The 27,478-nt window shown below is 38.3% G+C and overlaps 1 protein-coding gene across 2 annotated transcripts in view; it reads right to left on the bottom strand.

Annotated features, from left to right (window-relative positions):
• LOC149775134 (uncharacterized) overlaps positions 1 to 26,901 on the bottom strand; it is a 66,721-nt gene extending 39,820 nt beyond the window's left edge. Inside the window, exons 1-6 of one of the 2 annotated variants that reach the window (XM_089942938.1) lie at positions 26,778 to 26,901; positions 3,787 to 3,848; positions 3,437 to 3,457; positions 1,936 to 1,953; positions 1,589 to 1,609; positions 448 to 468 (exon numbers count right to left, since the gene is read on the bottom strand). In XM_089942938.1, the coding sequence (XP_089799064.1) occupies positions 448 to 468; positions 1,589 to 1,609; positions 1,936 to 1,953; positions 3,437 to 3,457; positions 3,787 to 3,827 (122 nt within the window). In that variant the 5' untranslated portion in view covers positions 3,828 to 3,848; positions 26,778 to 26,901. The remainder of the gene's footprint in view (positions 1 to 447; positions 469 to 1,588; positions 1,610 to 1,935; positions 1,954 to 3,436; positions 3,458 to 3,786; positions 3,849 to 26,777) is intronic. The other variant, XM_089942939.1, reaches the window with a different exon arrangement.
• Positions 26,902 to 27,478: the final 577 nt, after the last annotated feature.

Here is a 27,478-nt window from a genome sequence, read left to right as displayed (position 1 = left end):
ATATCTTGTTTTTAGTAGTAGTGGCAGTTTTAGTAGTAGTACTAGTAGTAGTGGTCGTGGTGGTGGTGGTTGTAGTAGCAGTTTTAACAGTATTAGTAGTAGTAGCAGTAAAAGTTTTAACAGTAGTAGTAGTAGTGTTTGTAGTGGCAGTAGTAGCCGTTTTGTGGTAGTAGTAGCAGTAGTTTCGGTATCAGAACAGCAGTAGTAGTATTGGTAGTAGCAGCAGTATTAGTAGTAGTTAGTTGCGTCTGCATGTTTATGAGACAATTCCGATTCAAAGAGTCACCCTAAGAGCAGGGCAAAAATCAACGTCAACTAAAATAACAATTATTTCAAAAGCAAAAAATTTAGCTCCAAATCATAATCTGCAATGCACTACAATACAACTGTTCAACAGATTCGCATAATGAAGTTAATTTTTCTATCTTTCCTGTCACTATTACTTACTTTAATTCCTCAGAGTTTAAGCTGAAAAGAAGCAAAATATCATCAAAAAGTATACTAGAATATGGAATAACAGAATATTATCATAGACAAATAAATTGTGAAATATTTTAGAATGCGAAATATAGTCCAAGAAATATAGTCGAAGCATAATTATGTTAAACTCGGTTTAGTAATTAAAGCATTCTTATAAGAAATAAAATATGTATTTTAAATGTTCAAAAATCTTTCTCTGTGTGTGAATACATATTTCTCCACTTGAGAATACATCTCTCTCTCTCTCTCTCTCTCTCTCTCTCTGAATGCATCTTTATTCGGAGAGAAGTATCAACCAATCATAGATTTACGTTTAGGCTGAACTTTGATACATTTTCTTCTAAAGGATTTTTATAGATTTAGGCCAAGAAAAACTCAACGCATCAAGAAATTATTTAGGCATTGAAGCTTTATAAAAGTAACTAAAAGTAAATTAAGTAATTATTCAAATGTATGAATCTTGATCTAATTGGTATCTCACGTCGAAATGGTTTCCAGCACCTTTATTTCTGAATTTAATATATCTTTCATCAGCTGCAGTTCATAAAACTCGGTTGCAAATCCAATTCAAACGGATGAACTTAGGAGAAATTAATAGATATAATTCGTAGTTTATTAAAGAATATTTTGCCATGAAGCAGGATAATTAATCGAATGCGATTTAATACTGTCTTTTCCGTCAATACTTTAAAATGTACTGAATCATATTTCACAGTACCTCTACTCCCACCCACCACACACCGCCACAACTATAATGTCGACCTTAGATAATAATCAATTCAAGCCAATCTAATTTCACATCGTAGACCTGGACTAAATTTTGTATATGGCTTACACTTTGCGTAAGACAGTCTTTTAATTTTAGGGCGAAACGATAAAAGGTGAAGGTCGCTGAGAAGAAAGTGGTTTTTGCACAAAAAATGTGAGTTTTCTTCATTGAGGACTTTTAAACACTGGAGGGACGTACAATGTACCTTTCACGATATTCTTGTCACACCAGTGTATTATAGTTTGGCTTTGATTGTGTATTTCTAAGATGTGTACAAATCCATACAACATAGCTACCGAAATTATAAAGAAAAGATAAACCATCAGAATGAATACTTACTTCTGGCTGGCAGCCATCTCTCTGAAAGAGTGTGTAAAATCAAAAATGTAAATTCAACTGCAATTGTAGACTACGCACATACAACATGTATTAGGTTCAAATTTCGTCCTCTAACTTTATACTTACTTCAAGTCATGTTAAAATATTAAAAATGTATCACGTAAGATGCATGTAAATATTATAAAATCTAGAAAATGTTATATGCCACTCTCTATGCTGCTAGAATCTTTCCTCGAAATTCCAAACACTTTCAAAGTTTGTGTATTCATGCATCTTCCTTCATTCGTTGATGTATCCAGCTGGTATGTATGTATGTATGTATGTATGTATGATAAAGAACCACTTACCTTAGCCTGACAAGGAGTCTGAAATCAAATTATTCACATTTAAAAAGTGTAAAACAGACAGGTGGTCTTATATTTGCTGCTGAATACTTTCTTTTACAGAGACACGTGCTGCATCTCTCTCTCTCTCTCTACATATATATATATATATATATATATATATATATATATATATATATATATATATATATATATATATATATATATATATATATATATGTGTGTGTGTGTGTGTGTGTGTGTGTGTGTGCAATATTTATTTACGTACACAAGCCAAATTTCATTCATAGAAATAGGTCCTTCACCTTGCAAACCAGTATTTTTGTAAGATTACAAACAAAATAAATTAATTTAGGATATACAAGTGGAAAAAATACAATAATAGATTTGTATTTTTAAATGCTCACGTGTGTTAGGTGTGTGTGCTAAATAAATATTATAATTTCATGTATAAAACACTCAATGGTGTTATAACTCTTAGATTTCAATAGAACATAGTAGTAGTGGAATTTAAGGTGAACATAGTGTCACTGAGACAACATCAACCCCATTTAATATAGTCTCACTGAGACAACCACAGCTCCATTTAATATAGTCTCAAGTAGACAACCACAGCTCCATTTCATATAGTCTCACTTAGACAACCACGTTTCTATTTAATATAGAGTCACTGAGACTACCAAAGCTACATTTAATATCGTGTAAAATGAGACAACCACAGCTCCATTTAATACAGTGTCACTGAGACAACCACAGCTCCATTTAATACCGTGTCAATGAGACAACCACAGCTCCGTTTAATAGTGTCAATGAGACAACCACAGCTCCATTTAATACCGTGTCAATGAGACAACCACAGCTCCGTTTAATAGTGTCAATGAGACAACAACAGCTCCATTTACTATAGAGTCAACGAGACAACCACAGCTACATTTAATATAGTGTCAATGAGACAACCACAGCTCCGTTTAATAATGTCAATGAGACAACCACAGCTCCTTTTAATATGGCGTCAATGAGACAACCACAGCTCCATTTAATACAGTGTCAATAAGACAACCACAGCTCCATTTAATACAGTGTCAATGAAACAACCACAGCTCCATTTAATATTGCGTCATTGACATCACCAAAGCTCAATTTAATATAGTGTCAATGAGACAACCACATATCCATTTAATAGTGTCAGTGAGACAACAAAAGAGCTCCAGTTAATATAGTGTCACTGAGACAACATCTCCATTTAATATAGTCTCAGTTAGACAACCACAGCTCTATTTAATCTAGTGTCAATGAGACAACCACAGTTCCATTTAATATAGTCTCAATGAGACAAGCACACTCCATTGTAACTTAGGTAAAAGTGATGTCCATCCTTCGTGCACACATTTGTTCCTTTCATATGAGTGCCCCTCATAGTGTTCGCCAATGATACAGTGACAGGTAATGGAGTATTTGTATCTTTATCTTCTTTCAAACCAACAAATGTATACTTATAACTTACTCTTTTTCGCTTTGTCTGAGTCTGCAAAATAAAGAACGTAATTATCAATTACATATGATTCCACACTGTATGAGAGAGTAATTTTCAACTAAAGGAGATTTCGCGCGAATGTGCTGAACCACAATTAAGTTATAATAATTTGAATTAAAAGTACGTAGATGCGTAACTATCAGGCACGCACCTTCTATCAGAGTACGTAAAGTTTTTTTTATACACTAGTGGTTTTATGTGTGGGTCATCTACTTACTGTTGACATCAGAGACAGAGACGTCAGTCATAAACTAAATAAATAGCAGTCATAAAACGACTTAAACAGATCAAGCTAGATCAAGCTATTTTCAGTGACTTACTGTTCCAGGTCCCAAATAGGATCCCGACGTGAAGCCATCATGACAGGACCTTTATGTTCTAGCTGTAAGATAACAAATGGGATATGTTTTATTAGAGATTATCTCTCATGAACTATGACATAATCTTTAACCTTTTGTGAAATATATCACGAGTTTATTTTATAGCAACTAATGATTGTTGTTTATTCCCATGTACCAGAGATTTATAAACGCTAGGAGGGAGTGGAGGTGGGGTGGAAAATTCACATTGATATCGCAAAGTACCACAATGTGCTTGCCCCTGTAAAGACAAATACTGTTATCAATATGCTTTGAGAACAGAAAGGTGGCAGTCCTGAAGTCTTGTGTATATTGTTTTCAAAGAACAATAGTTTTCTCTAGTATCTCGTTTTGTACAATTAGAAGTATATAATTATATATAATGACGTATACTTCCTTACTTGTTAATTAGTGAAGGGCGTTGTTGATCTAATACATTAAATATGGTTAAAGATCTGTTCAGATGATAAACAATGTTTCGGTCATATCGCTACGATGTCTGCAGTGTGGCAGATTATAGTGATGTGTAGCAATGGGGCATCATGCCGCAAACATGTAGCATGATGTCCCACCTAGTCGTATTATCCTGACACCAGACCGACCAGACCTAACGCTAACCTCTTAATGATGGGCGCCTAGCGAGGCAGCTGTTAGTACCATTTTATAAATCTTTGGTATGGCTCGGCTGGGTTCGAACCCACGACCTCTCTCATTCGAGGCAGACGCTCTAACCACAACTGGAGCGGTCGCTAAAACTACGCTGCTGCAAAAATAAGGATTAAAATGAGCGTGTTCAATTTTCATGTTTGCAAAAACACGTAGTAACACATCCTTATGGAGAATTGTACTTTATTACAATTACAATTAAATCAACTGTTAGATTGATCTTTACGAGTCATTACAGCAAAAAAAGAGTAAAGTAGACAAACTGTTTTCTTTGACACATGACATACATATATCTACGTCGAGCAGGTTGGCGTAGAAATAATATCTAATATTGCACGATCAATCGCCAGACATCACATGCGTTTCCTTTGATGCGAAGGTGTAGAGTCGAGTAATGATAGTCTGATGGTCAAATGGTCTGATGGTCGGTGGCCTGATGATCAAATTTCGGGTAGTGTTTTATTAACTGAGAAACTCACGTGATAACCACACAACCATACTTGCTGTGATAAATCACCCACATATAAGAGACCATTCATACCAATAAGGCAATAGTGACAAGAATCTACACTCGGGATTCTTATAGCGACAAATCGTGTGCATCTCATTAGAAGACACTATTTTTGCTAAAGTATGGAAAATTAGAAAAACGATTATTTAAACAAGAGTCGTCTAGGAGGCTTGGCATATTCGCCCTATTCGCAATTCTTTGTTCGATATTGGTTGGTTCAGCAACCCGAATTATCCGGTACTCTATTGTAGAAAAGACTTGCCGACAATATATATGCAATAGATTGTTTGAATTGATAGCTTGAGATGTTTCAGAAATCTGTAATAAAGTTAATGGAGTGATCTGGCATAGTCGATGAGCAATGAATTGCCAGACAATATTGGTAGTAGCCTTGAAATTGAAATCAGAATTCCTTTACGGCGATACGAAACATTTATTTGATCAAAACTGGTGTGTAAAGGACAAATTAAAAGTCAATGGTGAAAATATAATGGAAGAAACTAGAAGAATAAGAAAAGATATGTGCACTTTGAATGAGATGATCCAAAACAGACACAAGAAAATAAAATGACTAGAACCTAGAATGAACCAATAAAAACGGAACTTCGGTTAGAAGCAGACCTACATGTGACGGCATAAGTAATAGTCAGATATTGTTAATTGATAAAATAAAAATCTTACGTGAAAAACAAATTCAAATCTTTAGTCAGAAATTCGTGAAATTCCATTTTCACATTTTAACTAGTTACAACTGTCTTGTACAAAGATGATTAGTTCTTCTAGCATATCAACAATTATACCGAATACAATACCAAATGAAACTGCACGCCATATCAAGAGTCTCGAAAAAGCATTTTGTCAGACCAGCAAGACTGTACAAATACTGGTTTAACGAACATCAGACAAGATTTGACAAATACTGGTTTAAGGAACATCGGACGTACCTCTGAAGGGGTTCGAAGTTCAGTAGCATCACAATCGTACCGCAAAGACTCCAGCCCGTAGAGCGCAAAGTATTTTATGAGCCTTAGGAAAAGGCGCAACACGTGAAAAGAAGACAGAAAAAATGAAAATACGACAACTCAAGGTCAGTAATCGGCTCCTAAAATACTTCTGTCACAACAAATTACACGAATCCTTTGAATTATGAATCAGTACATCTATATTCGAATCAGTGATACGACATGCAGTGGAGTGAAGAGGCCCGGATGCAAAGTACATGTTCTTATTAAGATGGAGATAAAGCAAATTTTATATATCTATCTGTCTGTCTATCTATCTATCTATCTATCTTCGAATCCTGAAAAAGAGGCTAAATGACAGAACAGAGACATAAACCGTTTGACACCGCATTATGTACAATATTTTAGTTCGAGCGAGATACATTCCATGAAATGTGAATAACTTATTGGGTATTCTCTCCCATATTCAGATCATAACGTTCAGGCAGTTTGCGTCACAAATAGAACCCGAGTCCCATCAAAGTCCACTACATCTACTTCACATACGATTGTAACCGCAGCAAAGTTAACCCAAGCTGCTCTTGCTCAAAAGACCAGGGGCACTTACAACAAGTACCAAGGACACTTACAACAAATACCAAGGACACTTACAACAAACCCCAAGGACACTTACAACAATGCGTTAAAAGTTTTCACCTTGTCTTATGTATAACAAAATTACTTGCCATATTTCTCTACAACAGTTTATTATTTTCATTACATTCCAATTTTAGTCTGACAAGCATTATTTCCACAAACGTTGCCGGCATTTCATGTCTTCATCGGCTCAGTGGTTGACCTGATCAACTTAACACTTTCTCATTGATGTCAGGCTCTTCAGGGGCGTGTCTGCCCATTATGCCTTCAAGTTTTAAACGGCTAATTTTGGCAGTCGATCGAAACGCTTCTAAGGTACATCATTTCGCTGGGCTTAACTTTTCTTTGAGTAAACAAGAAAACAACTCGCAATAGAAACGAATCTAATGCCATTCAATTCAGAATTTATGATTATGTACAATTTCAAACAGTTTTCTCGGTCGCCTCATAGATTTTTGAATTACCAAATAACATATCATTATTTTATGCCCTGACACGTTAAATCCGTTGAAGAGGCCATGACGATGGACTTTTTTTTCACTTGATGAAGTACAGTCTGTCTCCGGGAATTAATTTTCTTCGGCGCTCCAAAATACTGTGAAATTCATCTGTTTAAATCCTTGTACGTACCCTTCACAAAGTTACATGATTGGGGCAGCAACAACTGCCCTATCACATGCTGTTACAGCTATGGACAGATGCATGTCTCATGCACATTCACGTTATGTATACACGGTACAAAACACTCATTATTCAAAGCTTGGATTGTTCGCGTAGGATTTGACTGTCCTTGACAGTTATTTTGCAATATCATTTCGGTCATTGGGTATTGAACTGTCCTTGGCAGCTATTCTAATATCATTTTGGTCATTGGGTATTGAACTGTCCCTGGCAACTAGTCTAATAGCCATTCGGACACTGGGTATTGCACTGTCCTTGGCAGCTAGTCTAATAGCATTTCTGTCAACGGACATGATTCTTTTGTCTACGCTTTTGCTCCTCTTGCATCTGCTCCGCTCCACAACCCATCGGGAAACTTGAACTGTCTTAGGCAATCAAGCATTTGTTTCTTCTACATGTCATGCCTATGTATGCATGTCTGTGTATTTATATACGTTGTTTTCGATAGTGTTATCCCACCCCCCACGTCTACTTGCAGTGTTTCCATTACACTCCTACTGGATTGTCTGTGGTTACTGGTATGGAAAATGCAACCTCCCATGACCGTGTTATGCTGCTAGGTTCCTTGTGGATGTGAGTCCATCTTGAACCTGTTTCGGTTGCGAACATTTGGAAAAGACAAGTACGAATGGTTTCTTAATGACCCCCATTAAACTGCCAGACAAACTCTTTCAAGTAGGTCTGCCAAGTTTGTGGCGTGATTTTCTGCCTTATCTGTGTCTCATGTTAACAATAAGGTATCGGGATTTTCGATTGTTTAATTTGTTAAACATCGATTTAATCGGGTTATAATTACTTGACATCACGTGTTCCATATTATGCTAAGTGTTATCTATTGCTCATTAGACAATATTTTGTCATCGTGCCACAAGCCAAATCGTCCTGAAATGAATTTTAGCTCCCTTTTCATGTGGAAGAGTTGTCTATCCACTGCTGCATCTCAAGCTTAATATTTGATAGGTTCCAGAGATCAATGGTGGCTTCTTCTTAATGCGTATGTATGTATGTAAGCAGCAGGGAAGTTGTACAGACCAGACGTTCCAGACCAAATAAGCCTTCCTACGAGAACATTTTCCGTAGAAGCCTCAGATTTTAAAAATAAGCCTTCCTGCGAGAATTAATTTGCGTAAATTCACTCCCGACTGCAATTTTTGTGTGCAAATTCAATGATTCCAAACAAGTATTTTTTTGGGGGGGGGGGGTAGGAGAAATTTATTCCGTCGACGAAGTTTGCAAAGTTTGGCTGCGGATCCTAATTTTACCTCGCATTAAAACAATATAGTTGAAAATAATATGAGTCGGAAAGCTAGTAGAGTTGGAGAGCCTCATTCTGCAAGATTAACGCGAGAAGAATTAGCGGCAGTAAGGAAGCTTATTCCGGCAAAACAATTATTTAAGAAAAAAGTTCGTGATTACGAAGACACGCAATATGGAATTACCGAGGTATCGTCAAAGTTGTTGAGTCCGGTCACTGGAGCGATCGAACAAGTAGCATACGGCGATAAAAAGGAAGATAAGGAACTTAGGAAACGCGGGCTTATTCCCATGACGAGAGACATTGAGGAACACACTCGATTATTGCCGGAACGAATAGTACAAACACAAACACGAGCACAAGCACGAGCACGAGCACAAGCACAAGCACAAGCACTAGCACAAGCACAAGCACAAGCACAACAAGAACAAGAACAAGCACAAGCACGAGCGCAACGAGAACTAGAACAAGCACAACGAGAACGAATAAAAGAGGAGGAAGAAGAACAAGCACAACGAGAACGAATAAAAGAGGAGGAAGAAGAACAAACACAACGAGAACGAATAAAAGAGGAGGAAGAAGAACAAGCACAGGAAGAAGAACAAGCGCAAGAAGAAGAAGAACCAGAAGAAGAAGAAATGTCAAAGAGAAAAAAAAAGGAAAAAGAAACAGATAATCTCGCGAATATAAGGGATAAATTTAAGGAATCAAAGTTTCTCGAACTGAAATTGGAATTAGACAATTATGATCCTAATGATCTTGAGGATCTTGGTTATTTTGCAAAGCGTACCTTTGATAATCGACATCAATATTTAACAGACGCGGGATCAAATTTTTATAAAACACGAGATCTTTGGACTAGGGCGATATATCGAATAAAATATAATGAGAAACAGGCCCGGGGGATAAATTTTGCTCATGTTGAGCAATATTCAAAAAATGATATTACGGGAACATCGATGGGTGAAACTTCAAGAATTAACGGAATTCTTCCCTTCAAGGATTTTTCCAGGGAGGGGCTTAAAAAATTATATGAAGGCAACTTGGCTGAAATTGCTAAGTACGGTTACAGAGAAAAGGGTAAGTATTTACTTCCGAGATCTTCAGAAAAATATTCCTCCTCCGAATGGATTCCCGCTGTGTATTTTGCTGCGAAGGGGATTAAGGTTGATCCTTATCTTCCAAGTTACCATAGATTCAAAAAGGCTGTGAGAGAATTAGGCGAAAAAGAAGAATTTGAGGAAGCGTTATCGCCATCGTCATTTTCAAAACCAAAGACAGGAAGCGGATATACCGTTTGCCCTGATAGTGTTGTCAACGATGTATCTCGCCTCGAGGTATTAATCGGAGGAAAACGAGCAGGAAATAACTCTCGCGAAATAATCAACGAAGCCTCAGATATTTGTCAGCGATTATTCCGCGGCGGTGTCATCGACTCTCACATTTACAAGGAACTTGTCGATGAACTCATCGATTAAAACAACACAATTGAAATAACATGATTGTTCATAAATATCAACGCAGACCTAGACAGGTCCGCGTAGTAAACTCTAGATTACCCGTATACAGATATATCCACGGCAATGGATTCGGCGATATTATTGGAAGTCTCTTTACGCGAGTAATACCTAAAATTGGACCCATGATCAAACAGCTCGGGTTAAAAGCAATAGGAAAGATCGGCGAGACTGCCGTTTCTGGTATCGGTAATTTGGCCAGCAAGGGCTTCAATGTTGTCAAAAGTAAAATATTAAATTTAATGCGCAAAAAACAACCCGTCAAATTACCCATCACCAGAGAAATGCCACCCGAAATCAGCAAAGTCATAAATGACGCAGCAAATAAAAAAATAAACGATCTAGCGCAGGAAGTTGCTAAGACAAATCTAGCAAAGGAAGTTGCAAATACAAATCTCGCAAAGGAAGTTGCAAATACAAATCTCGCAAAGGAAGTTGCTAAGACAAACCTAGCAAATACAAGCTTCATTTCAGGCAGTGGTCTTCGTTTTAGATGATATTCTTAATAATAAATGTTCGCACAAGTGTCAAATGAAGTGTTCGACATGGACGAGCCTGTAGGCAGGGATACATCCGTGCGGGATTTCCAGTATTTCTCGTACGATGCAGTTGACCCAAATACAAATAATCGCTTGGAAATTCAAGTTCACGATACAACAAGATATTTTCTTCCATCTGAGGCATATATCGAGGTTGTTGGGAGAATTGTGAAAAACGATGATACCAACTATGCCGATGATTTTGCTGTTGGGTTTGTCAACAACGGCATCATGGCATTATTCAAGAGTGCCACTTACATGATCGACGGAAGAGAGATCGAATCAATTACGGACAACGTTGATATAGCAACGACGATTATAGGCCTAGCGAGATACTCGGATGATTTTACCAGGTCAGCCGGTCCTAGTATGATGTTCGCCAAAGATAACTCCGATGACCCTGAGCATTCCCCGTATGATATCGGCAGACCGGTAACCGTCGCTGGCGCTCCCGCTGATATTCGTTCAGTGATGATCACCCCCAATAACAATTACAATCTTGGATTTGCCACGAGAAGAGCTATGCTAAAGGGAGTTGAACGAAGATTTTCCTGCGCAATTCCGCTATCTCACATTTTTGGATTTTGCAGGCATTTCAGAAAAGTTATTTACGGAGCAAAACACACGATAACTTTCGTTCGAGACGCCGCTGGCAGTGACAAAGCCATCTGGCGAGATCCTGGTGATGCAGGCAAGGTAATCCTAAACAAATTTACCTTGTGGATGCCAGCGATAGTTCCATCGATGCTTGAGGAAGAAAAATTATTATCATTCATGAATCAAGGCGGAAAATCCGTCATGTCCTGGTTGACAACGATGACCGACTCCTGCGATGTTAATATCAACGGAATATTTACCTGGCGAATTGCGTCACAACAGGGCGCTTCGGCACCTAGACACATCTTTGTTGCTCTTCATGCTGCAGATAGATATAATCAAAATCGCAGTCACATGATATTCGATAGATTCGATGCAACAAACGTTTCACTGAGAATAAACGGCCAGCAAGAACCATCCGAGGAAATATCGATTGATTTTGAAAATTTTTCGACTGCCCGCGCATATCATCGCTTGCTAAGTTTCATGGGACGCGATCAAAATATCGACACAGGATTGCAAATATCACAGCTAGATTTTAATACTCGCTATCCTATCTATTACTTTTCCCTGGAACATCTCGATTTGGTAAAACAATCCGTTGTCGATATCCATTTCAAAGCTAGAATTAACACAGCCGGAGCAGCAAGAGCCATCGCGGTTATTCTCAGCGATAGAACAATGATCCTGGAAGGCATCAGCGGCAGAATGAGAGTCATCGACGCTCCAGTCGAGAACATGTGACAAATTCCAAATTTAGACTAAGCGATTATTAATATGCCATACGAACACGTCAGTGTAACTCTGGCCCCGGGTCAGATGAAAAAACTCCAAACAGCGATATCAAAGCGATGCGGTATGAAATTAACACTGAAAAACGATCAGATTCACGGTGGGCCTAACAAACTGTCGCTAACTAGAGGTCAACGTGAACGATTTACCAAGGCCAAATCAGCAAATTCTGGCGTTCATGTGAGCCTTTCCATAGGCGCCATCAGAGATATGGTCAAAACAGGCGGATTTCTTCCTTTTCTCCCTCTGATAAAAATGGCCCTTCCGATGATTGGAAAGACATTAGGATTAGGCGCGCTCTCGGGTATAGGTTCCAAATTAGGAGAGAAGGTGGTGGGAGGGAGATACGGTAAAAAAAAGGGAGGGTTACTTCCCGTCCTCTCTCTCCTGTTGCAAAAACAACAAAAAGGATCAGGCCTTTATCTAAGACGGCCCCCATACGGATCCGGCCTAAGACGAGTCTACCAGCCTCAAATTTAGATTTGATCAGCGAAGCAAAGAATAAAAAAATAAAATTTTTCAGAGGTGTATTTATGCGAGATCAACTACCAGACAAACCAAACCCTACCGAGACAGGAATAATTAATCTCGATAAAAATACCGGCCCTGGCACGCACTGGGTTGCCTACGCAATTAATCCTCGCGAAGCCGTTTATTTTGATTCGTACGGATTAGCACCGCCAAATGAATTTATCAGCTATGTGTCAAAACTAAATCTTCCGATTTGGTATTCGACTCTTCCAACACAAACATTAGCTGATCCACCAATATGCGGTCCAGAGTCAATTAATGTTCTTGACGCAATTTCAAAATCATCCGGTCCGTATCACAAAATTGTATTTGAATACGCCGTAGATAAATATCATGGTTGATATTTACGGTAGATTTATCTACAGGAAGGAAAAGGCAGAAGTGACTGACGTCGATCTATCAAAATTCGCAACCAAGAGCGATATTAACAATCTTCTATCGCTGTCAGAGGTGGACCCTGGCGAAGTTGCTGTTTTTCAAAATACCGAAGGAAGATTACAAACCAGCAACGTCAAAATAACTGATATAATCAAGCGAGACGAATACCGCGATCATATTAGTCAATTTACTCGTCAATCGGAGATGGTATTAAAATCTATTGCTGATATTACCGATATTATCGCGGTATTACCACTAAAGGCCAATATCGCGGATGTGGAAAAATCCGACAAGGAGTTATCAGCAACGTTGCTTCTGAAGGCTGATAAAGCATTACACGACGATCTTCAGGACAGAGTGACAAAAAGATTTACCAAGCTAACTAACGATCTTAAAAAACTAGATGATACATCAAAAAATCTCAGTAAAAAACTCGACGAGGATATAAAAAAATTCATCGAAACCTCCTCAACTACACACAGTGATCTTACCGAGAAAACAAAGAAAATAAACGAAGATATCGCCCAAATCAACAAAGATATTGAATCGGCACGTGCATTAATATTTCAAAAAACCGATAGGACATCACATAACGATCTTACCGAGAAAACAAAGAAAATAAACGAAGATATCGCCCAAATCAACAAAGATATTGAATCGGCACGTGCATTAATATTTCAAAAAACCGATAGAACATCACATAACGATCTTACCGAGAAAGTAAAATCCATCAACGAGGAAATTACCAAAATAAATACCGCGATGGGTCAGAAAATCGATAGAACATCACATAACGATCTTACCGAGAAAACAAAGAAAATAAACGAAGATATCGCCCAAATCAACAAAGATATTGAATCGGCACGTGCATTAATATTTCAAAAAGCCGATAGAACATCACATAACGATCTCAGCGAGAAAGTAAAATCCATCAACGAGGAAATTACCAAAATAAATATCTCGTTAGGTCAGAGAGCAACAATCGACGATATCAACAAGGAAATTAATAAACTCAACGATCTTGTTGTTCCCGAATTTACCAAGGGGTTTAACGCGATACGTGAATCGACAGATGAGAAAACAAGAAAAATCGAAGAGGATATTACTAAAATTAACAATGAAATTAACGCGGTACGTGAATTAGCGCGTCAAAAGGTTGATACATCAGCGAACGATGGAAAAATTCAAGAAATCAACGAGAAACTTCTCGCCGTAACAACAAGCGTCGACGAAATCAAAGTAGACATGTTACCGTTGGATATTACTGCGTTGGGGCTTATTACGGTATCAGCGGAGGTAGAAACATCAAATCTTCTTCTCTATGTGCCATTTGTACTGAGGTCAGAATATTTTACATGGACACCTGATAATGATTCTTTTAACTTTACCGCGCCATTTCATGCTGTATATCGAGTGTATATTATTTCGAAGTCATTAATAAAATTTAACGTGACGGCTCTTCTTCGTGAAATTTATGAATACCATCCTGGATTTTTCGTTATTTCTATAAGCGAGAATAAAACTGAAACTTTTAAATTAACGCCACTGGATAGAACCAACATGGGACCAGTGCATTATTTTGTAATTTTCGAATATTTAGCTGGTTGGGTCACAACCAATCCCTCCAAGACTGTCAACGTTGCCGAGATGGAGGATCCGGAGCCGTTTAAAGTCGCCGAGATAGAGAATCCCCAATCAATTGGCTAGATAAATAACTAATAAATGACCGCATCGGATTACCGTTACAATCAGGCGCGATCATGGCAGGATTCGCTAAAAAAACTCCTCGACGAATATCAAACAAAAATAAAAAAATACCAGCGTAGATTAGTTACCATTGACGTCGCCGTGTACGCGGTATCCGCGGAATAATTTTATCCGCGGTAACAACAATCGCACCAATCGTTGCAACGATAATAATCTCGTCAACAACGACAATCGCAGGTGTTCTCAATATCGTAGCGAAAAAGATATCCTCGTGCACGAGTGAGAAATTATCGTTGTACAAAAACAAACTAACCAAGATCAACGACGCGTATTCGAAATTATCATCGTTGCTTTCGGAGAGTCTCAACGATGGCGTTATCTCCGATCTAGAATTTTCGGTAATGATAAGTATTTACTCGGAGATTGAACAAATGAATATTAATAATGTCCGAACTAGCCCAGATCGTGACAAACACGACACCGCCGACAACAACGTTAATATCGTTAAGCTCAACTAAGCCAGAATTTAGCATTAATTTTTCAACACCAATCAGCGTCAAAGAAATTGCGTTAACACAATTGCGTGTCTACAACAGCTGGCCTAATGTTAGATCGAAATCATTCGGTAAATTATCATCGAATAATTCGCTTGTTTTTGCCAACAAAACCAAACCCGATGGAACTCCCGATTGGATATATGTCGGTATACCAACAGGCAGTTACGAAATTGATCAGCTGGATAAGGAATTTACCACCAGAATATCAAATATAACCGGCGATGCTACTCCGGGAATAAAGATATCTGCGCACGAACCAACACTATCATCGATGATAGAAGTGAAATCACCGTACATGGTAGATATTTACCAATCATCGATTAGGACCATATTAGGTTGGCCCGAAATTCCCCCTCTGGAAACATCGGATGATACAACTCCGGGGTTTACCTCGTTGGATTTACCAAGGCAGCCCGAACCAAAAAATCCGACTTTATCACCGACGAGGATTCGGGATTATTCCCCACATCCAGCTTTGATATAATCAATGATGCCATTAATCTCATGGAGCAGCATAAACACGATCGTATTGTATTTTCTTTTAATTATAGGGGATGGGGATATATTTCATGGTTAGCTCTTCCCAAAATCCCACCCCCGGATACAGTGGTAGATGCTGGTGAATATAAAAAAATTGCAACAACCCCAATAAACGGCGATCATGTAAAAAAAACCATCAGCGAATTTAATAGAGTACACAAGATATTTCTTTCTCAATTTCGATCATTTTTCAATGAATGTATCGAAAATAAATCAATATTGTGTGAATTTCTCCCAGGGGTTGTGAGAAGTTTGAATAAAATTGCGAATGATCTTGAATATTATCATAAAATGCTCATTCAGGCAATCATCGACGATGTATCAATCGGTGATTATGTTCTTCCTATTATCAAATTTACACTGATCAAAAATTCAGGAAATAAGAAAAAATTCATGGAATTACATAAATTAACCGAGGAAACGCTACCAAATTTCAAATTTCCTGGTTATGATATTGATAAACTAAGAAAATCAGTCACTGATACCATTGATGAGTTATTTCCGAAATTACACGCCGCATGGGCAGAGAAAAGACAATTAGCGTTGTTACTCAGACACGATAATGATCCTACCAAAGGCGGGCGGCATATCTCGCCAGGTATTGTTAATATAACGGAAGTTATCGCGATTTATCTTCACGCGGATGTTGTCGAGGGCAGCTACAATGTTGATTCGTCAGAGTCAAATCAAGCACAACAGGGATTTATCTTGTATTCGTTTTCACCTAGCGCCTCTCCGGGTTATTTGATAATAAAGGAGCCGGTGAATCCGTTTTATCTGCGATGTCATAATCGATTATTGTCAAGGATAAATTTCAAACTGACGGATCAGAAAGGAAATTTGCTTGATATACGCGGGGAAACTGTTAGTATTAATTTACTGGTAAAATCGTGAGAGTCTCTGACTCTTGAATCTATTCACGGGAAAAACAGGCCAAAAAAATAAATAAAATCCAGGGAAATTTTCAAAATTAATATATTTTTTTAATTTTTGTTTTTTTTTTGTTGTTTGCGGAAAATATTCAGGAAAATTCAAGAGTCTGCGATTTCCTTGGCCTTGCTCTCATCGACAAGCTTTTTCAGTTGTCTGATGCGCGAGCTTGTAATTTTTCTTGATTCATATTCGTCGGATAAAATCAGTCTAGCTTTCTCCACTAGCGTAGATAATTTAACAAAATCCTCGATGCGATCATCGCTGACTGTTGCAAGCGATTGGTACATCGCAATTTGGATTTTCTTTATTAATTTGTATTCTGACGGCAGCGTGTATTTGTATTCAAGTTTCCCTTGAACAATCGTCTCAAATTCGGATCGGATTTTATTTGTGTCCAACTCCGATGGAAGATTTATTTTTTTCTTCAGGTCATCGATGGCTTCGATGATATTGCTTATGGTTTGTTCATTCATGTTATATTAATTTTGTAATATTCAATTATTCTTCGTCGCTTTCCGAATCAAATATTATCGGAATATAATAAAACTCAATCCACTCACCGAGATTATATGAAAACGTCGCCCTGTATTTTATTTCTGCTGCATATCGTACCGATGCTGGATTAATTTCATAATATTTCGCAGCTGCAGTCATCGATTCGAATATCATTTCCTCGCCTGTTTCCTGATTTATCGATTTGACGGCCTTGGCGTATTTAGGGTGCCTGCCAGTATTACCAAATATGCAATTTTCGCTTTGAGACACCGCGCGAAGATTGGTTATCTTGTTGTTGAGTTTGTTTCCATCGATATGGTCAATAACAAGACCATCCCTGATAGGTCCTTTGTGACATTCGAACACGAATCTGTGACATAAATATTTTGTTCCTCTTCTTTTATTATTTTTACTGACAGAAAATCTAAGATATCCACCGTTATCAACTCTACCGACTTGATTCTTTGTTTTTGCATTTCTGACAACACCATCCGATGATGCTTCGTATCCATCGATGGTTGGATGCGATCTATACTCGTGTGTGATTTTCATTGCAGGAATCGTTGATTTTGGATTCATATACAATATTCTGTTTGTTTAAATCGTAATTTGCCTTGAATCGATTAATGTAATCCTCTTCGCATGTTATCACCGACGAGGATCTTTTTTTGTAATATCTGAGCAATTCCCGATAATTTTTCCCTCCACAGGATAAACACAATCGAGTCTTTCCTCGAGTGCCAACTTGGCAAACTAAACACCTCTGTGGTCCTTTACTGCCTCGTCGAATCGCATATATATGAGCGCCACAATAATCACCTCTGCAGGATTTGTCGCATGATTTTGTTGATCCGATTGGTATCCACGAACATTTATTCATTATAATTTAAATATTTGTCTAAAATATAATAATGGATATTTTTGATCTTGATGAGGCAGAATATATCATTCCTGAGGTCGATCGCGCCAAGAGAGAATTCCTCGATGATGGAGCGATTCATGTTTGGTCTACTTGGAAAACTAACGCTGTTGATGCTACGATGAATCTGGAACGGGCCAAGAAGATAATCGAGCACATAAAATCCAAACACAAGGAAGAGCGATTTATCTTTGGAATAAAATTTATTGCACAAATGCCTGACGACACTTGGATTATTCGCGATAAACGAGATCCAATACGTGGCAGTAAGAAAAATGTTGTTCTTGATAAAAATTCGAAGCTAGGATTATTATTGGGAATTGACGGTCCTTATTATGCTAGGGCGTATCCATCTAGTGCTGTTGTTTATGGAATTTATCGGTTGAATAATAATCCGGATGTGAAAAATCTACCCGCGATGAAAGAATCGCCGATGATAAATTGCGTTGCCGAGCGCGTTATCGAGCATATGAAAAACGCTCGTCGTGGATCTGGATTGACTCAGTTGAGATTGAATAAAATTAACGCGTGGGCGAAGACAGTTGTTGATGGCGCATCGATTGACGATGTTGCTGTGTTGAGCAAGAAACTTAAATTTCCTATCACGGTGAAAACGCTATCAGGAGAAATATTATATTCGTCGCCATATAAATCTCGAGGGGTTCCAATCGAGATTGTTGATCATAATTCACATGCGTGGTCGCAGTCGGTAATGATATTCCCGCGAGATCGCGCTGTTAAATTTTATCCTGTGGAAAATTCTGCGAAGGACAATTCCGATGCCATGTTCCGATATATCAAAATATTAGCCGCGTCTGATCCGATATCGGTTTGGTTATTTTCGAGCGAAGAAAGGTATGATCAGTTTATCTTGCCGCGAGGAGATATTTACCGTGATGAAAAATTACATGAATCTATGAAAAATATCGCGGTGAAATATTCGTCAAATCCTGATCAGTTATTAACGAATTGTTTTACGGTTCCGTCTGTTGCCGCTCACGCTGCCAGAGAAAGAAATTCGTGGAAACCTACAAGGAACGAATTTCTCGCTGATATTCAACTTAGCTGTATCGAATACGGCCATGGCGGATTGTGGAATACCAAATATTATTTCGAAGATATGATCTCCGTTGATATGAGCGCGTGCTATCCTGGAAGTTTCCTTGGATATGGTGATTGTGCGGATTATTTTGCTAAATTTGGCCATCCCACCAGCGAGATGACAAGAGTGGCAATTAACGGACCGTTACCTGATTTTGTCATGACCGGATTCGCTTGTGTCACTTCATTTGAGTTTGCTGAAAATTTACATAAAATTTGTTATATTTGGTTTGGTCGGCATTTATCTCAACGCAGATGGGTCCCTATAGTGTTGTTGAGATATATGCTAGATTCGTCAATGTTAATATCGTTGACGGTTAGCGAGGCGATTATATCGTATAGAAAACAAACCGAAGTTTGGCTACCAACGGATTGTGAAAACGCGAAAGATATCGGAAGAAAAATAATTGGCAAATTTACTCAAGGAGGATCCGTTGATCATAAACACCGACACGCTAGGTTATTTATCAACGACGCCGAGATGGATTTTATTATTGCCGATACAGTGTCGCGAGGGATATTTTGCAACAGAGAGAATATTATTATTGACGGAGTAAAGTTGGGTACCGTAATTAGCTATCTCGATGGAGAATCAGCGCAGTATACGCATTTGAGGTCTTCGATGCTCGCTTATGTGAGTATAAATTTACTGTCGATGATAAATAAATTTTCTGATATCGCGGTAAGGGTCGCAACGGACTCGTTTTATATCGATAAGAAATATCAGTATAGGCTAGAAAATTTAATCGCTGATGGTTCTTGGGGCACTTGGAGGATAAAAAACGAAGATATCCTAGATTACTGTGAGGACGCCGATGTCGAAGATTGCGATAAATTTCATCGAGATAAATTTGAGGAAATATCGACGGCTGCATCCGCATTTGACCCGATTTCACGTAGTAAATTCGTTTACCTAAATGGTCCTGGTGGTAGCGGTAAAACAACGCGAGCGATAAATTTATTTGCGAAATCTGATATGATCGTGTTGACTCCAACTCACAGATTAGCGCGAGAAATAAGGCAACGCGGCGTTGATTCTGGTACTTATCATAGTTATTTCAAATACAGCGGTGGATTATGGGATTCGGCTCGTATGGGAAATAAATATATCAACAAAATTATAATATTTGATGAAATTTGCACAGTAAATTTAGTTGTATTAAAATCTTTCCTGATCTGGCTGGAGGAGAAAAATACAGCCGTGATAATGTGCGGAGATCATGGCCAGCCTGATCCGATTGATGGTGAATCTCCTCACGAATGGCTCAGGAATTTCGTTGACTATTATGAGGAAATCGACGCCGATTATAGATCCAATGATATTTTACTGACTGAATTTAAGAAAATAATTCGATTACAACCGAATAAAATTCAATGCGATGTGATGAGAAGAATAATCGACGAGACTCCGATGGATATTTTTCTAAATTTGTGGCGTCCCGATCATTTGATCGTTGCTAGTAGGAAAATTGTTCGCGATGTTATTCAGGAAATGTTATTCAAGCTTCATTGTGAGAAATTTCCAACATTACAGGTGCCGTTGTGTTACAGGCCCGCTGATACCAGAAAACAAAATATCAGTGTTACTTTACCCTGCGGAGAGGAAAAGATCCTGGTCTTGAACGATATTATTCTTGTTGATATTAATCTTGTTAATGACGCGATAAACGCAGAAAGATCGCCATGGAAACTAGGCTACGCAACAACGATACATTCATCGCAGGGATTAACCGTGGATGGCCAAGTTTGGATCGTCGATGATAGAATTTCCTGGTCAAATTTAGTTTATTTAGCCGTGTCAAGAGTAAGAAAATTATCTCAGTTAGGTAGAATTAAGTTTCACATTAATGACGCTGGCGGTAGTTGAGTATCTTTCGGTATTATTTGTAATTCCTCCTTGGTAAATCCGCGTTGTGGCGCTAGCGAATCTAGGAAATAAATTGCTGGTCTTCCCGACGATCTTGTTACGGCTGATATTTTGTGTGTTGTTACGCTCCAATTTGGATCGGTTGCTCTTTTTCTTCCTCCTTCGGCCTCGCCTTCTTTATATAAGTACCTGACCGTGACGCTACCTAGCACAGGCGGAATTGTGGAATCTCGCTTTAGGGGTATATTTGTTTTTGTAATTGCAATTGCGGGTTTCATTGCTATTGTTCTCGTTGTCTCGTTATTTAGTGCGTTAATCACATGAGGCAACCTCGATACCCAATCATGAGATCGATTATCCTGAATAAATTCGCGCGCGTACTGATATCCGAATAATCTTTCCGCGAGAGTTTTATTGAATCTCTCAACGATAGCTTGATTGTGATGAACACCTACAATACCGCGACGGATTTTAACATTATTCTTTTTCATCAATGAAGTAACCGCGCCAAGAAATTCTCGACCTGGATCAACCTGGAGAAGCTTCGGCCAGGTCAACGGGGATCGTGAATAAATTTCGCTAAACGCCTTAGCGATCTCCGTTGCTGTTTTATTCGATAACGGTTCCGCTTCCTTGTATCTGCTAGCGATATCAACAACCGTCAACACATACTTGTATGTGACTCCGTCGACGGTATCGTAAGGAAGAAACATTAAATCAGCCTGATGGACTTCATTAGGGACGCTGACAGAGAAACTCGCATATGATATTTTCTTAGGCGGAGGAAGATATATTTGCCAGACCGCCTGTTTCGATAGCCACGATTCAGCAACGGACTGTTTTACTTTTGCTGCCTTGGCGAGTTTGGCAATTGCTGATTTTCCTCGCCAAAAACCTCGCGGAGAATAATATATTTGCTCCATTATTATTTACCAGCGCCGAGTACTAATTTACCTTTCATCGCGCCTTTTATCAACCAAGTTGCCAATTTTTCTTTGAAACTTTTGTCAGGAATCGCGTTTAGTGCGTGAATTAGCCTAATATCAGCGAGATGTCTTTGTTGTAAATCACCGCTGCGATACGCAAGATCATGATAGTAACACGCGTTATCGATGGCGTTTACTGGATCTTCGCCGGGATTTGGTTGATTATTATCGTTGAGTCTTATATCGAGCCTCGTACCAGGTCCGCAGTAATTGTATCCTGGCAGATGTTTTTCTCCGGGATATTTCGCCCAGGGCAACCCAGGTAGATTTTTCATGGAGGCGGTAATGTCTCCTCCGGTTCTTCTATTTTTTTTTTTACAAATCTGAATTTGCGTGTCTTGCAAACTTCGCATTCTCCTGCAATTGCGTTCCTGTTATTGCGTGTGACGATTTCGGTTGAATTTATCGTAGCTGTGCGCGTGCGACATTTAACACAATATAAATCCATATATTCTAGTAACATGAATGTAATTGATTTTTCCGCCACGAAGAAACGCGAGCAGGTGAAACACAACGCGGTGTTACCAAATTCGATAAGGATGATAATTATTGGCCCGTCCGGTTCTGGAAAGACGCAGTTGTTGCTAAATTTGATAATGCGATGGCTAAAATGGGATAAATTGTATTTGGTTGCGCCATCCGTTGATGATCAGCGTTGTTATCAAGTGCTAAAGGAATTTAGCGACAATACCGACGAAGGCACAATCGAATTCATCACAGACATCAATGAAACTCCATCAGTGGAAAATTTAGATGGTGATGTTAATAATCTTGTTGTTTTCGATGATGTTATGCTGGATAAGCAAACTAATCCGGCTAGGATATTCTCGCGTGGCCGACACAAGAACACCGATGTGATTTACGTGACGCAGCGATATACGCAAATTCCAAAGGTAATTAGGGACAATTGTAACATTTTGTCGGTGTTCAATGGCGTCGATACTCACACGCTAAGAAATATTCATCAGACTTGGTGCAACGGCGATATGGACATAAACAAATTCAAAAATTTCTTCAGCCGCGCCCAGGCAACACCGCATGGTTTTATTACGATTAATCTTCATGATCCGCGTAGTAGATATCGAATCGGTCTCGATCAAATTTATTCATGAAAAGGCAGCCAAACTTTGCAAACTTCATCGACGGAATAAATTCCCCCCCCCCCCTAAAATCCTTGTCTGAAATCATTGAATTTGCACACAAAAATTGCAGTCGGGAGTGAATTTACGCAAATTAATTCTCGCAGGAAGGCTTATTTTTGAAATCTGAGGCTTCTACGGAAAATGTTCTCGTAGGAAGGCTTATTTGGTCTGGAACGTCTGGTCTGTACAACTTCCCTGCTGCTGTATGTATGTATGTATGTATGTAATGACACAAAATGATAACAGCGCAATTAAAAACAAGTTTGCCAATGTTGCGAGGCAATCACGTTCTTCGTCCTATATATATATATTATTATATTATCTTAAACTTCTAGTTAATATTTTTTATTTGCATAAATAATTATCTCTATTAAGAATCGTGTTTAATTCTTACCTTACTGAATCAGTTCCAACCGGGTTGACGCATACAATTTCGAACGTCAGCTATGCTCTAACATCAGTATGACACGTAACCCTTGTAGAAGTTTTTTTAACGCAATTTTAAAATAATTCATCCATAATATAGTGTGTGTGTGCGTGTGTGTGTGTGTGAGAGAGAGAGAGAGAGAATGTGCTTTCTTTCTTCTCAACCGCTAAATTTACTAATCGAACACACTCAAAGCCGTTAATAAGGATAACGACAGCAGTACATATAATATGCTATTAATAATGTGTAACAGAAAAAGATGCATAGTCGAAGCGGGGCTTGAACCGGGTCATTCCTAATTTATTACGTGCGTCCAGTCCTACCGACCCACCCACCCCGCCTCTTTGAGACACGTACCCGTGTCTTAACGTCCACTTTCAGCTTAATTGCCGGTCGGAGATGCAGATGTGGAATCCTACTCGCAGTGCCAAATATAACAGGGAAATTTCTAGGCCGGATTGGAGATCAAACCCTGGCCTTTCCAAACTCGTGACGGGCGCTCTACCACTTAAATAATCCGAATCGACGCGCCCAATCCTATCCGTTACAATTATTTCTTTCAAACACCGGTATTGGTATGTATGATATTGATACGTGTCAAATTTAAAAAATAGGACAAACTCAAGACCCGCTAGTCAAGGATAACAACTGTCGTACATGTAATCCGATATCGATAATTAACTACTTCTTTCAAACGCCTGAATAGTATGTAAGATATAGATATGGGTCGATAGCTTGATGGGTTATTCCTTTCGATTTACTTATGAACCGCCATTACCTTGTCAAAGTTTAAGGACTCGAGAAATTTTTACGAAAGTGATACTGTAGTTAATTACATCTTTCAAAGATCCAGAGACTGACATGCCGAAAAATGTCCGATTTTTGGAGTGAATTCCATAAAAACCGTCCGATTTGTTTGTGGCTAATAATAACATCAATTGATGTAATTATGGGGATATTGAAGCTAACATGATCGGATACCATTGCATTCGTCTTTGTTAGGCTTGTCAAGTGTTGGAAAGTACTTGCATTAGTAAAATGAGATTTAGTTGGTTTGCAATATCCTGATCATCAGTGTAACTTGTCCGTTAACAACAATGTCACATGGACTTTGAAGTTCCAGTTTGGTAAGCGTGAATTATCGTATGTGATTCCAGATGTATCTGGTGTTAGATTTTGAATCAATGTCTTCTTTGGAAAAGGAAAGGTTATAATTTACAGTGATGATATTCGGTTTTGTTCCACCATAAACTACGTCTCGTCGATTTCACGAGTATAAAATCCTGGTTATTTTAATAGTTTGATTCTTTAACTTGCATGGGACCTTGCTTAGTAATTATTATTATATTATGGTTCTGTATAGACAAATCATAATATGGGTCTGTTTCAGAAAAGGCCAGTGAACTAATATTTTGATACAGTTCAGAAACAGAAACAATTAAAGCATCGGTATTGCATATACGAACGTGAATTGTTATTTGCACTTTGATACTTCTGAGTTGTACAAATGGGAAAGTGATCATTAACAGAGACAGGGTGCCTTATCTTGTAGAGGCTGTCAGTGTGGGTATAATATATGTGCTCGAACAAGGTAAAAGAATGGGCTGTCACTCTTGTTGGAACGTTGATTACCCGTACAAGCGCGTGCAATTGTATCACAGGAAACCATTCGGTGTCAATATTTGATATGAAATCAATTTTAAAGTCTCCCACGATGATTAGTTCATTGTTAAAAGTTTAGATTGATCGGTCAGTGATCAGAAAGGGTTTGGAGGTCGGTAAGTAGAGCAAATATAAGTATATTTTTAACGAGGACACTTAATTCGATCCGTATTGATTCGACAGTAGCTATTTCGAAAACTGTTATCCTGTTGATTAGCTTGTCCGGTATGCTGACAAAGGGGCAGACGTTTTTTTTTATTAGCTCTGCTGGTTAAAGACTAGAAGAGCTTACAGGATGGTATGTCGTCCGTCCGTCCGTTCGGTAGCACAAGTTTGTTATCGTTAATTCATGTAAAGTACTTGGAAGATTGCCATGAAGATATACACGTACACATACATTCGTCCTATGGTATAGTTAGTCCTAAATGAAAATGGTGCTGCTCGGAATCCAAAATATCCGCCAGTCACCATTTTGAAAATCTCGTTGTCGCTATTCCTCCTGAGTGGATGGTTATATCAGCCCCACTAAAACACTGGTTATGAAGTCTACTTGGTCCTGAATGAAAATGGTAGCAAATCTAACATCCAAAACGGCCTCCATGCCAGCCATCTTAAAAATCTTACAACACATCACATCTACTTGAACAGAAAGTCATATCGACATGGGGTTATCACCAGAAGACGCATTATCATGTCCAGTTTGTCTTAAATTAAAAGGTGCCAATCTGACGTCCAACATGACTACCTGAGCAGCCATCTTGAAAATCTTGTTATAGTCACTACTCATGAATGGAAAGTCATATCTTGAAAATATTGCTATCTCTACTCTTCTCCATAGATATGCCAACACATGGTTTTCACCAGTAGATTTCTTATAATGACTAGTTGATTCTAAATTAAAACTGTGCTAGTCGTACATCCAATACAGCTGCCACGACGACTGTCTTAAAAATCTTGTTTTCACTGCTAATGAATGATCTTTATGACGTGGGGTTTTCACTATGTCCTAAATGAAAACGGTGCCAATAGTAGATACAATATGTCTGCCATAATGACTGTATTGAAAGTCTTGTCACCACTTCCCCTGAATGGATGATCACTGTAACATGAACTTTCCCTAAAAGACCTCTAAAGATGTCTACTTATCTTAAATGAAAATGGTACCCAACTGACATCCAATATGTCCACTACAGCGGCTAATTTGTTACAGCTGAAGAATATTATAGATGTCAGAGACAGTTTACACAATCACCAACTGAAAGGAACAATGGCCGTATCTTGAATTCCTGGAAATTCTTTTCGCCCAGTAGATAGACAGTCCCTTCGATGGACTCTTGTTTATTTAATAATCTGCCTTCATATAATTCTTCTATTTAATATCCAAAACTTACTATGTGATTAATTATTACTTTAATGAACTTGTATCATCAAAGACATTACAATTTATCCATACCGGTTTTAAATTCATTGTATAATAATTGCACACAAAGGCATGCAGAGAGAGAGAGAGAGAGAGAGAGAGAGAGGGAGAGGGAGAGAGGGGTCACATACCTGTGTAAGGAGAACCTTGTGACGATCTTACGAAATATTTAATGTAACGGGTGATTCGATCTCAAACAAGCTCATGAATTGTGAACTTGTGAACAGCAATATTGACTGATGAATGGCATTTTTTCTTCCGGGTTACCTTTTATTTACAGCACTAGGAGAGGACTTGTTTTATGCCAAGTATTTCTATTGGCTTCTTGTATAATAATGATTGGGTTTATTATCAAATGGAGTCCGAAATCGTATAATTTATTCATTGTATCTGCTCACAGCCTCTGCCCGCACCGTATTTATGTTTCAAGTTGTGGCTTGCACACATTTTATTGCTATGTACAGATTACTTACATGATACCATTGACTGTGTATCACATTTAGACGCTATCACAACACTTACTTGTTTCAAGTTCCCTAGCTGAAACGCCGCCATTAAATGATCAAGAGACGTTGGAGCGCTGTGTAGTACATTGTTTGATCTGTGTATTTTTATCAGCTGTCTGTTAGAATAGACCATTTTGCACGCATGAATTCCTTAACATTTCCAGGAACGAGATGAAAATGCATGAAACTTCGTTAACATGTGCTTTATCATACTTTCTTTTAGGAGATATGATCGTTAGAACAGATATGAATTGACACTGGAATACATAAAATATTCATTTGATTTTGCTGTAATTCTCGTCTCAAATAATAATAATAATAATAAT

The sequence above is a fragment of the Sinohyriopsis cumingii genome, chromosome 19 (assembly GCF_028554795.1).
Source record: "Sinohyriopsis cumingii isolate HCF-2022 chromosome 19, ASM2855479v2, whole genome shotgun sequence".
Lineage (NCBI taxonomy): Eukaryota > Metazoa > Mollusca > Bivalvia > Unionida > Unionidae > Sinohyriopsis > Sinohyriopsis cumingii.
The sequence above is the reverse complement of the archived record's forward strand: the minus strand, read 5'-3'. Positions and strand labels throughout refer to the sequence as shown.